The sequence below is a fragment of the Acinonyx jubatus genome, chromosome B3 (assembly GCF_027475565.1).
Source record: "Acinonyx jubatus isolate Ajub_Pintada_27869175 chromosome B3, VMU_Ajub_asm_v1.0, whole genome shotgun sequence".
Classification (NCBI taxonomy): Eukaryota; Metazoa; Chordata; class Mammalia; order Carnivora; family Felidae; genus Acinonyx; species Acinonyx jubatus.
The window spans coordinates 81668415-81685024 of NC_069386.1; the positions used below are offsets into that span (position 1 = coordinate 81668415).

Below are 16610 nucleotides of genomic sequence, written 5' to 3' on the forward strand. Positions count from 1 at the left end.
CCCCCAATACACACACATACATATCTGCATGCATGTGTACACACACATACACACACGCATCTTCAATGTCACAGTCATGTTGCACGTCACCAAGGCCATGCTCTCTCCCAATAGACCCTTCATCAAAATCATGCTTCTCACCTGATACACTTAGAAAACTGCTCTTCTAAAGTTGCCCCTCTTGTCTGTCACCTGCAGATAATACACCTTTTACATGAGAGATGCCATTGCAGAGCCCAGATAACCAGAGTGTGTTTGCTAGCCCTTGAGGCAGCATGGCCCTGGCATGCGAGTGCCGTGCATGAGTTTGTTATGCGTCCCTTCGAAAGAGACAGCGTGGAGCGTTACTCCAGCCCCATCCCCACAACTAGAAAGCCCTATGGAATTACAAGAGAAATCTTTATCAGAAATCAAACTCTTTTCTAAGACCTCCCCCACTTTCTCCTCAACTCTCCATTCCCCCATGGTCTGAAATAAAGCTTGGAGACCAGTTTAGATTTTAAATCTCAGCTTCAATGGAGCAAAACCTGACCTCAGCATTCCTCTCACACCAGTTGTCCTGGGTTTAATTAACGCCGCCCCTGTATGTTTAGGCAATTACTGTTGTAACACACGGGGGGTGCTGTATGCAGGGCCTCAGTCAGGGCATGACGCAGTGTTTGGCCTCCACAGCTCATACAAAGCTTGTCACCCAGCGGGAAGCACCCGTGCCACCGTCTCTAATGTGCACACTAAGTGTTTTACTATGCAATGCTACATACTGCAAACAGTAATTCCTAATGATGCCTGAATTACTGTCCTATCGTTAGGTGGCTCCTTCCTCATGGGGTCAGGGTAGCCAGCACCCTAGCCCTAAAACCTATTTCACTTCTGCGGGAACTTTCATTTTTTCCTCAGCTACTGCAAACACAATCTTGCTGAACGGAGCTGAATTTTTAAGGCTGAGTTTGTGCTGTGGATTCTGACGGCTTCACGTTAGTTCAAGTCTCTGAGGACCAGTGCCAATAAATGTGAAAGGGACAACAGTAGATTGGCATACTTTTCCATTTCCACCAGGATGAAAAACTGCTATAAATTAAGTCTAACCTTAAATGTATAATCTGTCCTTGGGAAGGAGAGAGAGAGAGAGGAAAAAAAAAAAAAAAAAAAAAGGATATAGCATCTTCAAGCTCTCGGCATCCCTTACGAGAAAAAATTGGTTCTAAGGGTCTCTGATCTTGTGTTTTAGTAAAATAGAACTGCACGGCTGACTGACAGTTCTGATCTAAAGCATTTACGTTTAAGTTTTGATCTCTCTGCTTTTGATTAAAACTAATGAGCTCATTTAATTCAAAATGGGAATCTCTGATAAGAGAAATAAGGTTGATGTGATTGGATTAGAGGGGCAAATTAAACTCTTAGAGCAGAAGTTTGTGCTTATATAGTGTATTAAAAAGCTGTTGGCGTATTATGGCGTGTTAGATGATGAGAAAAATTTCATAGTAATTCATATTTAATCAGAAGAAATGAAAGTACTAAATATAACATGGCTCTGCTTTTCCCTCGAGTGATAAAAAGCTGTACATTTAAAATGACATCAGATCCATGCTCTCTAAAACAAAAAAAAAAAAAGAGAGAGAGAAAATCTTAAGAGAGACACATAAGAAAGGGACACTTGTCAGTGGTTCCCTCACCCCAGAATAGAAGTGCCACCAACATTAGAAAATATAGTCCTATTTAGACAGCAGTGATACAAGGAAAGCCACAGACCCAACAGCAAGGTTTCTGTTATTACAATAGCTCCTGTTCTTTCATCTGAGTATCACATTTCATATATTTTTTTAAAAGGCATTTCTTTCCCTTAGAAATACATGGAATGTATTTCTTAAAGTTAAAAATCTTGTTTTGCCTGTTTATCTTTGTGTTTTAATAACTGTTTTCACATATGTTAATTCTTAAATGTCCCTTTATGACACATATTTCTCTACCCTCCCCCCAGAAAAAGTTAGCATTAGTGGAAAGCTTCTCAAAACAAATCCTGTTTACTGATGGATATATATATATATACACACACACACACACACACACACACACATATTGGATGGATATATGGATATATATATGGAGATATATATATATGGATATATATATATATATATATATATATATATCCATATATATACACACACACACACACACACATCTTTTTAAATTTTAGACTCCAAAAACAAATTTAAAACTTTAAAGTACTATTTTAGAAGAGTCAACTTTGACAGCACTGATTAGGCCAAAAAATACCAAAATTAATTTTTTTTTTTTTGCAGGAAAACACTTAAACTTATAAAATACTTTAGAAACAGATTTATGGTGCCTCGTGGCCTGTTTGCATACGGGTGCTTTTAGATCAACAAGACTGCAAACTACCAGTTTAAGTTTCAGAAGTAAAGAAGTATTCCACTTAGTCTAAAAATGTATAAAGGGTAGAGCAACTGTCTTGCTTCAGGGAGGAGACTATTCTTTGTTAATATCTTGTTCAGATTAGGGCAGGGAGCAAGCTGCCATTAGTGACAAGAAAGGACAATTGATGGTGGTGGTGGTCTTTACTTGTCTCTGTCTATACATTCCATTCTAAGCCCTCTATCGTAAGTCAGTTGAGAAAACTTTATGCTTTCTTATTCCCCACAATGAAGAAAACTGACTCAGGAGGGCAAGGACACTGGCCAGGAGATGGTTTCTTGCTTCTCAGAGCTGCCCAGTGGGCAAATATTACAAGAAGGGATTCACAGGGAAAACAAAGAGCAAGTTATCCTTACTCTTCATCAGAAGCCTCTCTGCTGCAGTCTTGGTTGATTCCCTAAATCTATAGTGTCCTCCATGTTCATGACTATTCTCTCCATGTGCACAGGCCAGGTGGCAAGGTAGGCTTCCATTACTTCATACTTTAGGCCCTACTTAGGGAGTTAAAAGGTCTGAAAAGCTCCTGCTGGAAACTGGAACAGAGTTACTTTGGATTCATTAATTTTTCTTTTTTATTTTCTGCAAAGTAAACATTTTCTAAATGAAGTAAGTGGATTACCATGCTCTTAGCACCTGTCACTTATGTTTAGTGAACCCAAGGATTGCACCTGAGCAGTAGCTGTGAGGGGCTGTGTAGACATCTAAATCATGTGTGTATATATTTTTGTATTCTTCAGTGGAGTCAACCAGCCCCAGTCTGCTAACCACTGACAACACCCTTGAACGTTCCTTTTTCATCCGAATGAAATCTACTCTGACCAAACGTGGCGTGCACATCAAATCATCAGGATATAAGGTAAGCTGGGCTTGGGCAAGGGAAATATTTCTGTCTCAGGTCAATCCTGGGTCACTTGCATGGAGTTTCCCAGCTGCTTTGGGACCACATAATTAACGCCTATGATCTTGAGCAGCCCGTAGGATTCTTAGTGGTTTTCCTGTCTCAAGGTAGGGGCTTCATTACATGACTCGTTCTCACTTCAGACATTGCCGAGGCACTAAATGCCTCAATATGGTGTCTTTTCCTGAAACACTTGTTAATAATGCACCAGGGTCTTCAGCACTCGCTAGAAATTCACTTTGATGGAGAAAGTGAACCAAATTCATAGCAGTCCTTAAGGTGAGTGTTCTAGAATGACTAGAGGAATTCCACTTCTCTCTTCAAATTCCCCTTTTCTCTTTCGGTAAAGACTATCCATTTTAATAATATCTTGGCCGCCCAGACTCATACGTGTAAAAAAGAAAATCAGGTTAGGCATCAGGACTCTTCATTGTAATTACACTTACTCCACATCGGTCATACCTTGGCAGACACAGGACGCTCAACATACAGAGTACATGTTCCCCACAACAGCAAGGACCAAGTCTGGAGTCATAATCTACATTATCGTCCTTTTAAGGGTAAGAATATAAAGCCTCCTAATCTTGGGAAATTCCAACACTTGAGTTACCATAGCAACATAAATTAAGACCTATGAAATTTATGACACGCCTTTGGCAACCTGAATCTTATCAATTTTACAATACACCAACCCGTCTCTCAAACAACATTTACCATATATGGGAGGACCAACAGCAACAGAATGGACTGTAGATGTGGCCGGCATGACCTTTTCCAATTTAGGGTTGAGAGTTTCTGACAACTCGGTTCTTTAGGGTGACCGTAGCATTGTCAGAGATGGTAATAGTCATTAAGTCGTTGGGCTTAAAAACCGTATACAAGTCACCAGAAACCAGCAGCTGCATGAAAGTCAGAACCAGGTACTCTTTCTGACATGAATTCTTCAGAGACAAAGAGGAAGGAGGTGGGGAAGCAGGCATTTCCATGAACGACCTTTAGCTGAGCTGGCCTACCGTCGGAAAGGCACAGGTGGAACGTACCCTTAACCTTTAACAGGGTTCGAAGCGAAGGAGAGGCTCAGGGCGGCTCTGCCTACAGGCGCTTTACCCTTCAGAGGCCCGTTACAAAGGGATACCGTGGAGGGAAAAATCCAAACTCTATCCTCGGGACTATTTTTATTTTTCCTGCCTTACTGAACACAATACATTTATTCGTTATTAAAGCATTAGCAAGTTTGAAATTTCTACAAGCAAACTACAGGTATAGCGCTTAGTGTCATTTTAATGCTAGAAAGATCCATTCTAGTTTTAGGAGTTGTAAGGCTTCCTTTCACCTGTTTTCTGTCTTTCAGCTTTTAGTTTGTCACTTTTAGTGGTTTTTATTGGTTTGTAGGGGGCATGTCCCAGGAAAGAGGAAGGGTAGGACAGGTAAAGTGTAGTTAGAAAACATAATATGGAGTATATTTCAGTATCATTAGAAAATTTAATTTTTCGAATGATAAAAAATGACTGCTTTCATGTGACCAACTAGAGATCATAAAGCCTTGCAAAATTTGGAATCTACAAAAAAGTGGGCTGTGCAAGTGGAGAAATGCTTTGTATTTCAGTCCAGGCAAGAGACCAGGTAGCTTGCATTCTTTTTGTTTTGCCATTTGGTCAGCTCAGTAAAGCAGTTTTTGCTGCATGACCTGAAATTGGACAGGCTCATTTCCTAAATATGAATAGATCATTCAACAAATTTTTATTGAGTTACCAGTCTGGAGCCTGTTCTAGATCCCGTAATCCAGCATTAAACAGTAAAAAGTCCCTGCTTTCATGGTACTTAGATTCTAACAGCGGGAGACAGACAAGAACAACAAATAATGAAGGTGATTTCAGACAGCAAAAAAGTCCAAATGAACAGTAACTACTACTTATGCATATTACAATATGCTCGGCATGATGCAGTGTCTATGCAACTCACAACTATCCTAGAAGAAGGTACTTTTATTGCTCCCACTCTACAGGTAAAGAAAATAAGGCTAGAGGTTAATCAGCATACCCAACTTCACACATCAGAGGGACAGGGCTGGGCTTTGAACTCTGTGAGTCTGGCTCCACGCCCTATGCACTGAACCACTAGGCTAACTATTTTGCTGAGAGTAAAGCAAAGGTGGTGAGTGTGGCTGGTGGGGACCACTTTGGATACCAGAGTCACGGAACATCCAGCTGAGGAGGTGACTGTCACCTATGAGTGGTAAGTGAGAGCAGGACCACTATGGAAACAGAACAACAGTGTTTCCAAAGCTCCTTGGGTTTAGGATTAAAGACACCTTGCTATAAGAAGGCACCTTCAAGAAACAAAATATGAAAAGGGACAACCATGAACATCCAGGACTGGAAAAGAGAAGTTATTCTGGCTTCCATCAAACCCTGTAGTGTTAAAGTGATCACACTCCTCTGACATACCCTATCAGTCCGTCTTTCTCAAGACTTCACGCAAGTCTCCATCCAGTACCGTACCCCCTGCCCAGGAGTGCTAATGTGAGAGTTGATTCATCCTGTCTTCCCCCAATAGGATGAACCGTTCAACAGATCCAGCATCCTCCTCCACGATGCCCTTGCCTCATTAATTAACCTTGTCTGCAAGTTAGCAGAAGAGCTGATGAGAAGCCATGACATGACACACAGCTGAATAACATCCCTATTTATCTGTTCATTCTCAGTAAATAAATCTAACAGCTTATAAAACATTCAAATAAAACTGGTAATCACCCCAGCACCACACAATAAGCACAAATAAAAAGAAGCAGTGATGATAATTTCACCATACTCCCAATATTCCTCTTAATTTATTACCATTGTTTGCTCCTTTCTTTTCCCATAAAGCTCCAAGATGTTAAGCCATGGCTAGTGCAGGTCATTATACTCCTCTCCAGTTTTCCTGTGACCTTGGCACATGCAACTTTTCTGCCTTGGTCCATCATCTTACGTGCCACGCTTTCTTTAGTGTTGTTATTATTACTGGCAGTAATAATTATTACTGGCAGTAATAATAGCAGCAAAGATAACACCTGTTAAACATGGACTCTGCCACGAGTACTTTGCCAAACACCTCGTATCTTATCCAATCCGTCCAGCATTTAAAACCTTCCTCTGTGCCAGGCGTTGTTCAAACTTCACATTCTATCATTATGCCCATTGTGCAGGTGGTGAAACTGAGGCTTTAATAGGCTCAGTATTGGCCCATGTTGGCATAGATCTTAAGTAGTTACTGAGGAGCCAGGATTGGCCAGGCAGTGAGGCTCCAGAGCCTGCCCTCTCCACCCTTGGTGTCACTGCTTAACAGATCAAGTCCACAGAAAAGCTCAGCATGAGCTAGACCTCAACATATGGAAAATTCTTCTACATTTTGAAAAGAAAAACCTCTTGGCCTGATTAAGACCTTCTCTTTGTGGCTCCGCATATCCGACAGCACTCCTTGATGGAGATTCGCAGAGATTTCCCTTCCTTCCCAGGGATTTTAACACCCACCCAGGTACCCATAACCAAGAATTCTAGCCAAAGAAGAGCCACTCTGAGTCTGAGAATTCAGGCATCAAGTGTGATATAGGTCACTGTTGCTTCTGTTCCCTGGGCCTTAGGAAAGTTGCCCTCATGCCAATGAAGTTTCCCAGCCTCGAGCTGACATTTAGTTGTCTCTGTCCTCATTTGCTTTGAAATCCACTGTAGCACGTTATCTGGACCAGCCACTTTTTATGCCTCGGGGGCTTCTTGTTGTGTAGGCCCCATTGTTGGCCACATATCTTAGCATAACACAGCTCTCCTTTAAATGGCACTGCGTCAATATTCTGCCTTCTAGATTAGGTCTATGTCTGGGGGAACTTACTAGGTATAGACAGGGGGTAAAAGGAGATATGTAATCAGGGAAATTAGAGAAGTAAAGACTAATTGGGTCGCCTCCTTAGCTCCTGTCTTTGGAGAATAGTTTCCGTTAGCATGGGACTGTCAGTTTTCTAATCTACTCTTAAATGCCCACCAGCACCACTGTCATTTCTGGAGTTTTTATCCACACACATTATGATGTCCTAACTCTAATGGCACAGCAGAGCATCCTGGGCTGGGAAACAAAGACAAAGGGAGAGAATCTCTGTCATGTTTACATAATGCTGAGAATGTCGCTCAATTCACCACACAGGTGAAAATCCTCAAATGCCGAGGGTTCCTGCTATGACATATATGAACAGATTACTAAGGGAGGAGAAGGGAAGTCCAGATTTTTAAAAAATTAATTAATTAATTTAAAAATAAATAAAAATAAAAACAGCCCCTATCTGGGATGATTTGGGTATGGATTTGCCTGTAGCTAAGTGTCCAACTAAATGATTTCTGTAACCTATCCCGTCTCCTTATAATATAGAGTCAGAAACCATAAGTAATAGAGAAAACAATTTGTAGGTTCACTAGTTTATAAGGATTGCTGATATACCTCAGCTCTAAGAGTACCTGTATCTAGACGTGAAGTAACAAAAGCAAAAAAAAAATGAGAGGATGCTAATTAGCTAAAGAAAACTCTTTGCCTTCTCTAAGCACGGAGCTGCCTTTTAAATTAGAACTTGTTCATTTGTTGCAATTCATGGTTGTATCTGTTCTGTGAGAAAAGACACTTCCCTGATTTTACCAGTAATTTGTTTTATTTGGGGTGTCATAAATCCTTTTAATGTTTTGATTACATCTGTAGAGCCTCTCCCAAGGTAAATTCATTTTGCCTCAGTAAGTTCTTGAATCCCTGAGGTGAATCCAGTGATCTCAGGTTACAAAACCTTATTTAATATGAGGACATCTTTGGTTCTTATTAAAAAAACAAATTAGTGCACCTCCCAGAACATATTTCACCAAAATTACAATAGTTCTTTCCTTCCTCCTCATTTTTCCTTCCCTTTTATTCATTTAGTGTTAATATATATTGAAGTCCTGTTCCAAAAAACATCAACTCCTAGAGTGACAAAATACAAAACCAAAATTTAAAAAAAAGAAATTCTTTAAGTTTATTGATTTTGAGAGAAGGGGTGAGAGAGAAAGAGAGAGAGAGAGAGTAGGGGAGGGGCAGAGAGAGGGAGAGAGAGAGAATCCCAAGCAGGCTCCACACTGTCAGCACAGAGCCATGTATGGGGCTTGAACCCACCAACTGTGAGATCATGACCTGAGCCAAAACCAAGAGTCAGACACTTAACTAACTGAGCCATCCAGGTGCTCCCAAAACCAAATTTTTTTGCACTTTGATCCCCTTAGGCAGATAATCTTCTGAAAAAGTATTTCTTAGAAAATATTGTTTAATAAAAATTAGACCTAATATTTAAAAACTATGTCTATAGTTAAGAGTTATTTTCAGTGGTAAATGGTCCTCCTTTTCTTCCTATTCACTTAGGTGGGCAAGTTACATCACGAGGATTTCAATGTCAAAATCACAGCTAGGTAAATTTTAAAGTTGAAGGATTTTCATATGCAATGTATTCTTAACGGAATGTGTATATCGAGAACTCTCAAGACGATAGCAAACTAGAAGGAAATTATTACTTACAGTTCCAATCATCTGGAATTTTAGTGCTTGGTTTGCTTTGCTAATAAAGTCCACAGTAACTAAGATATCGATCTCTCTCCCTCTTGATCATCCACCACTTTAATGTGCCGCCAAAACTGGCTGACTCCACCTATCTCTATTTCCAATCTTCTAGCTTAATGCCTTTTTCTGGATCTGTTGTAAGAAATTCCCAAATTACCTCCCAAAAAGTTTTGCTTCTCCATTCCATTCTGCACCCTGCTCCCTGGAATATCTTCCCAAAGCCTCCATCACGTTTCCTTCTCCTAAATCACCACTGGTTCATAGGATCAACATATTCAAGAATCTGGTACCAGCTTACATTTTCTACTGCCATCTCCACCATTATTACTCTTTTTTTTTTGGAGAGAGATAAAGTACTAGTGGGGGAGGGGCAGAGAGAGAGGGAGACACAGTAGGCTCCAGGCTCCGAACTGTCAGCACAGAAGCCAACGTGGGGCTCAAACCCACGAACCGTGAGATCATGACCTGAGCCAAAGTCGGACGCTTAACCTGCTGAGCCACCCAGCTGCCCCTCCATCATTCTTTCCTGGAACTGTTACTACTGATGCTCTGGTAAAATCTGTCCAGTCATCTTTCCTGAAATATACTTTAAATATTCACACTGCTATGCTTTTGGCCATGCTTTTTTCTTTTCTTAAGATGCCTTTCTGCTACACATGCATCTGGAAAATTCTTACACAACCAATATGGCATCACTGAGATATTAGGTTTTTTTTCCATCTCCTTTGATGCCCCTATTTCCTTTTCCTCTGTGCTACAACAGCTTTAAGATTTCAGCTCTCTGTGCCTCAGTTTTCTCACCTGTAAATAATAATATATAACCTGAAGAAGTTTCCTACGGGTCAAGAGAGGTAACACATGCTCAGTTAAGCATCTCCTCTCCTTTTTGTGAAGTATTATCTATAATTTCATATGAACTTCACAATAATTCTTTTAGGTAATTATGTCTATTTTCCTAACTTGAAAATAGGTTAAAATGAGAAATATGAAATAAAACAGAAATATGAATTGACTTGTCTAGGGTCACATAAGTGATAAATAACAAAACAGAAATATCCAGATCTTCAGATTTCAAATGCCTTCTTCTTTCCAATATACTGCATTGGATCCTGGGTGATTTCTTATTCTACTTTCTCCCCTCAGCACAGTATGCTGCTTGTAGTTGCCACTCAGTAAATGTTAGTTGAATTAAATTGCATGTTCTCTTTTTTTTCCCCCTGTGGTAACAATGAAAATGTTGACTGTACTGAGACGTATAACATACTACTAGAGCCCCTGCTAGTTAACGTCAGTGTCTTTTAGATGTGACCATTGGAATAGCTATGACCCAAATTGACTATACCATGATCTGTCTCACATGTCTTTATCTTGCCTGCCAGGATATTGTTCTTCTTTACCTGTGCCTTGCTAAAATCAGATTGTACCACATCTACAACATTCCTTTGAGCCGTCAGTGAGAGATTCCTTTCAGAAAACAAAAAATCGAGTCATCTTTTGATGTCACGTATTCATCATGATTTCATATTGGCATTTGGTGATTTACCATTTTCTTTCTATTAAATCATCTTTAAAGGATATTTGTCTGGATATTAATACTTTGAGACTCTTTCTGAAAATTAGAACAATATTTGCTGATACCCTGCCTTCCAGTAAACCCCATCATTTCTCACAAAGATTGCTAAAGATAAGAGAAATGTTATTACAAGGAGTTGGTTCTTTCTTTGCCCAAGTGGGTAACTGTATGCAATGAGTTTTAAACATTTTTTATATATGTACTTTTAAAGTTTATTCACTTATTTCAAGAGGGCGAGCAGGAGAGGGGGGGAGAGAGAGGGAGAGAGAGAGAGAGAGAGAGAGAGAGAGACAGAGAGAGAGAAAGAAAGAAAGAGAGAGGATCCCAAGTCTCCATACACAGAGAGAACCCAGAGCCCAACATGGGGCTTGAACTCACAAATCAGGAGCTCACAACCTGAGCCAAAACTAAGAGTCCAATGCTTAACTGACTGAGCCACCCAGGCACTCCATATGCAGTGAGTTTTAACTGTAGCAGGAAAAGTATAGCTTAGAGATATGCCTAGCACTTATTTAAGGGGCAGTGTGATAGTAGTCCTTCCCTGGAGATTTCTAAGAGCACACGCTAAACTTATCAGTTAGGGGTCTCTCTGCCTCCTAGTCAGTTGTGGACAGACTAGGTGCTACCTGGATGCTTTTCCCCATCTGAGATTCAGAGATGTTCCAAATGTCCAGACATATCAGTACTTCTCCTGAAGCCTTTGCTTCGGCTTTGTGTTGTCTTGAAATGATGACTACAGTATTCCAAACTGCACAAAATGTAACTGTCTTGTCAAATCGATAGATGAATTTTCAGAGACACCAAAAATTCTGTCAACCCATTCAGGCTTTCTAAGACTATGCATTCATTGCCTTTCAATCAACCCAGACACCCAGAATAAATTGAAGGAGAAAAAAAATTTCCAGGGTAGAACTTACAGGCAGAGGTTATCCTGATGAAAAATGCAAATAGAATAGAGAACCAATAACATCAAATTTTTTAAATCCTATTATCTCTTTTTACTCCCTGCTCACCTCCCCACATTACAATGTGGTTCCTGGTGTCATTTTAAATACAACTGACATTGTTTCTGATCTTAAAGAATTTATTTCCCGTTACCAAGGCATGACAGTAGTTCTAGCTTGGGATGTGTCCTTTCTGCTGGGACTAATCAGCTCACTATTTTACCAACCAGAGGCATAATCACTAGCCATTCTGTGAAGTGTCTGTAAATTCTGCGTATGTCAATAACTGCAGTCCGAGTATGTTGCTAACTTATAGGTACTTCATTTTTCATCAGAGAGATTTTCAAAAGAAGCTAGAAATACGAGCATCCCATTTGACTAATGCTGGACCTTTTCAGGTTGGCTTTCTGAGCCTTTGGTAGCTGAGAATAATGAAAGCCGTGATCATTTTGAAAATGACATCTTTGATACAAAAATTAACAACTCTGTATGTAATCTCTTTAATGCCCTTCAGAATTATCATCAATGTCTCTGTAAATATAGTCTTAATCTGACAGTTCTTTAAATATAATCTATTGTGAGAGTTTTACCCAATAAATAAGTTTTAAAAGCAAAGTTTACAGTCTTGAAGAAATAAAAAGGCAACAACGTAAGCAGTGTGTCACTTATCGGACCCAGCACTCGATGTGTGAAATGCCCTAATGGCTATCTCTTGATCCAGTGGTCTGAAGTAGCCGGTACATAACTCTTTACAGATTGCAAGGGCTTCCAAATTACTCTGTTTGACCTTCATTCCTTCAAAATTGCTATACCAAAGAGTGATTAAGCACTGAGCTATGATGTCTGACAGCTGGGGATTCAGACTTAGTCTTGTCATTTCTAACCCAGTGATTTTAAGTAAATTGTTTAACTTTCTTAACCATCTATTTCTTCTCTTGTTAAGTCTCAGTAGACCCTCCTTCATAAGGGTATTGTAAGATACAGTGACATAATGTAGGTAGAATACTACCCCAATGCCTGACCCACAGTAAGCATGCAATACATGTCCATATGTGAGGCTTAATGTTTATGGAACTCATATTGTGAATTGATCTAGACAGTCCAAAATCTTAACTTCTACACCTCTGCATATGCACTTGTAACTATGGAAAATAGTAATTCATCAATTATGTTTCAGATTGCTTCCTACAAGTTATAGGAGCTCTAGAATAATGAATGATTTCTTCTGAATGTAGAAAATGTGTTTATTTCTAGGAAATTTCTCCCTGATCAAGGGTCTTGAATATTTATTTGAATTTAAGAGACAAAATATGACTGAAATACATCATTGGTCCCTTTAATAAAAAAGGGACATGGTGCATGGGTTTTTTTTTTTTTTTTTTTTTGTTTTTTGGAATTGATTTAGCCTCATGGCAAGGCTAATACAGCCCTTTAATGTAAGAAATGAAGTAGAGGCAAGGCCAGTTTGATGTTGTTCATCCCTGGAGCTTCTAGACTCCTGTAACCCATAAAGCTCTGCAGTTTGGTTAAAGTATCTTATCTATATGCACATGAACTGAACCCTCTGGGTAGGCAAGCTTCCACTGTGGCTTGAACCCAACCTGTATCTCAGATGTACTATACAACATTCTAGAAGAAATTGCGTTGACTCATTCCCAGTAAGGGAAAAGAGCCAGGATTCTGGACTTACTGTCTTTTTATGTAGTAACTTCCTTGAGGGACAAAGAACTAGTCACATCTTTCCTATCTCTCTATGAATGTCCTCCCACCATCAGACTAAAAGAATGGCCCATTGCAAAGTGCTTTGCCTTACAAGCCTGTTACTTAAACAAAAGAATCATCTGTATTATCGGGTCACCTGGGTGACTCAGTCAGTTAATCATCTGACTCTGGGTTTCCGCTCAGGTCACGATCTTGCAATTCATGAGATCTCACAATTCATGAATTTGAGCCCCGCCTTGGGTTCTGAGCTGACAGGGTGGAGCCTGCTTGGGATTCTCTCTCTCCCTCTCCGCCCCTCCCCTGCTTATGCTTGCTCTCTCTCTCTCTCTCAAAAATAAATAAATAAACTCAAAAAAATCATCTGTTATTATCATTTCTCAATCCACTGTGGGTGTGTGTGGATATGTGTGTGTTGTTTCCGAACTACCAGTGGGCAATAGATATCTTTAAGTTACATATTGGAAACATCAATTTCAGCTCATTGCTGGCAATGGTTTACAGAACCAATCCATGTGAGTTATCACCGAACTGATAGCAGTATTTATACCTCCATTTCACCACAGCTTTTATACTTTCTTCTTTCATTTTTTCGATTTTTTATTTAAACTCTAGTTATATACCTTCTTTTTATTCTCCCTGGAGTATAGACTGTCCTCACACATTCCCGTGGGCCACACTTGCATTTCATTCAGATTTCTGCCCCAATGTCACTTCCCTGACCACCGCATCTAAAATAGCTCCAGCACACCCCCCCATACCCCACCATCTGCTTCATCCTGCTGCCTTATTGTTTTTCATAGCACTTAACACAGTCTGACCCTGCATTGTAAATTTATCTGTGTATAATTCATCTCCCCATCACAGTGTAAGTTGAAGCTCCTGCAAAGAGTTTCAGTGACATAGTAGAAATTCAAGAAACATTTGTTTAAAAATGCATTTATAAATAACGGACATCATTTGTACAAAGGCTAGAATATATTCCTTCCTTACGTCGGTAGGCTAGTTCCTTAAAAGGGGATTTAGAGATGAGAATGTGCAGCCACTGGGATCCTGTAACTTTTCAAGTTTCCGGGCTCAATTGCCGGGAAGGTAAGTGGAAGGTTTCTTCCTTTCTCTTTCAGAAAGGCTGTGCTAATGGTTGACATATTTTAAGACCTATTTTTCATGCTATCGTGTTCAGTTTTTTTTAAAAATCAACATGAATTTAACTTGTACCCCACTTGTACCCAATTCTAGTGGCTAGAACTCTGGAAGCACCCTCAAGAGTCACTTGATTATTAGTTGGTAGTTCTGAATATATTTAACAGTCCTCAACAGCCCCTTGTCAAATGTCCTTCAAACTCATGGCTCCTCGTAGAAGTCATCAAAACAGACTGGCTTCATAGGGGCACACCTGGTGAGGGAGTCAGAAAATGTCATCCTTCTGCCAGCACATTTCTGTGTGCTTGCCATGCAACATTGGACGGACACACTGATTATTCTGGGCTTCTGTTTCCTTGCTAAAAACAAAGACACAATAGGATTTGCCTCCAGTGCTCTTTAGTCATTTGTGGGTTGAGATTGCATCCTTTTTAGTGCTACTCTCTACACTGGGGTGAAAGCCCCGTGGGACTCTCTGAGTGGAATGGAATAGAGAGTCTGCCTAATCTAGAGCAACTCCACTCTTGGAAAGAGAGAGCTGAAAACTGCCAGCAAATTCTAGCAAAGGCCACCCAAAGTTACCAAGAGCTGCCATATTGCCTCATGGCCAATGCTGGCTAGAAAATCGGAAATATTCCAGGAAACATTTAAGCAAATCACTGCTGCAAGGGAGAAGAGGTCTGTGGAAGATTCTGTAATTCTTAGGTGAACTTTTGTACCTTGTCCTATGTAGCAACTATGAATAGACCATTCCTGGAGAAATCAAGTGAGGTCTCAAATTGAGCACAAAAATAAAATAATACTTTGAGAGTAAATCTCTTGCCTTATTTGATGAGCAGCAAAATTTTTGTTCCCTTACTTTAACACGGTATGTACTCACTCCTCTTTTTATGCCAAATAAAACACATGTTATTATTAAATTCATCTATCTTCCCCTTTAATTTTTCTTTTTTGCAGTTGGCTTAGTGGTGAACATCTCTGTCAGCATTATCTGAAATGGTTGTAAGTTTCCAGTTGAAGGGAACTGCAACTTTTAACCTACCTGAAATAGCCCTGAAGACAGTTGAGTCCTAGGCAAATGGTCTTTAATGCTGAATGGAATTAACAATACTCTGATCGTCAAATCCCTCATAGGAAGGTAACATGGAAATGTAAAACATTCTTATTCTTGAATTATAGTTTTGTTATAAACTCCAATCTTCTCTATGAAACATATCTTTCTTTCTCTTTCCACTGGAAAGATCTGGAGAATGATACAACTGGTCTGAGGACACAGAGTTGCCAGATCCCAAGCACCTTGGTACAGTGGAGGAAGGTTAAGTTCTGTGGGTATGATCTTTAGGACACCAAAGTGGCAGCGTCTAGTACCTCCATGTTCTCAAGCACTCAGAGAGCACTGTAGGTCAGCCACAGTGAATTAAAACCCAGAAGGCGATGTGGATTGACCGCAAACCAAGTCAGCAGGTGGAAAGGGAGTGAAGTCCAGAACCAGTAGACCATACTGTCCCTGTCTCATAGAGGGCTGACAGAAGGCTAAGCCTTGAGAGGCCCCTTGTCCAGTCCTTCTTCCCACACAGGTCTCCCCTTGGGAAAGCACCACTAGAAATATACCACAACAGCTCATGAGACATTTGGGGCCCCCTCCTAATCACACCATCCAGTCCTAAAAACTTTAAAAGGATGGTGCTCTGTGAGTGAAAATTCATAGGCACCTGCTCTTGATTTACTTCCTGCTTAGAATAATTTTTACACAGCTGTAGTATCACGGAGTGACCCTGTTCACAGTACCCAACAGTGAGGCTCAGACGAGAAGGGGTATGTTGGATGTTTGGGTTATAATGATTTCAGCTATTCCTCTTTTTTTACGGCATCATTAGTAATCTGTCATTCTAATAATAATAATTCCCTTTTGACATCATGGAGGTAAGAAGAAATCATCACTGACATCAAAAATGAGGTGATATTTCAGCAGTATTATTTCACTGAAGATAAAATGGAAAGCTTTATTACTCCCCATGCCTTTAAAGAAAGCTGAACAAGGCATATGCTGACCCTAGAGCTTATCTACTTCAGTTCCTTTCAGACTGATATGAAATAACTAATTTTAATTGTTCCAAGTAGAGCTTCAGAATGTGGTTTTCCCCCAAAGCTTTACATATACCTAATAGAAACTTTTTCAAAAACAAGCTTTATCAGTTCATAATAAACTGGGAAGTCAAAAGAAAAGTCCATTGTAGTCAAGAATGATCTATAATTTTCATTCTTCACCATCCCCTTTTGTTCAAAGTACTTAGGA

The 16610-nt window shown here is 39.9% G+C and overlaps 1 protein-coding gene and 1 long non-coding RNA gene across 14 annotated transcripts in view; one reads left to right on the forward strand and one right to left on the reverse strand.

Moving 5' to 3' along the window:
* The window catches only part of NPAS3 (neuronal PAS domain protein 3), an 853174-nt gene that overhangs the window by 782742 nt on the left and 53822 nt on the right, over positions 1-16610 (forward strand). For all 9 annotated transcript variants that reach the window (XM_027065563.2, XM_027065562.2, XM_027065566.2 and 6 more), the window contains one exon: positions 3174-3292. In XM_027065563.2, the coding sequence (XP_026921364.1) occupies positions 3174-3292 (119 nt within the window). The remainder of the gene's footprint in view (positions 1-3173; positions 3293-16610) is intronic.
* Positions 1-16610, reverse strand: part of LOC128316017 (uncharacterized) — a 214345-nt gene that overhangs the window by 73600 nt on the left and 124135 nt on the right. The gene's annotated exons all lie outside the window — the stretch shown is intronic.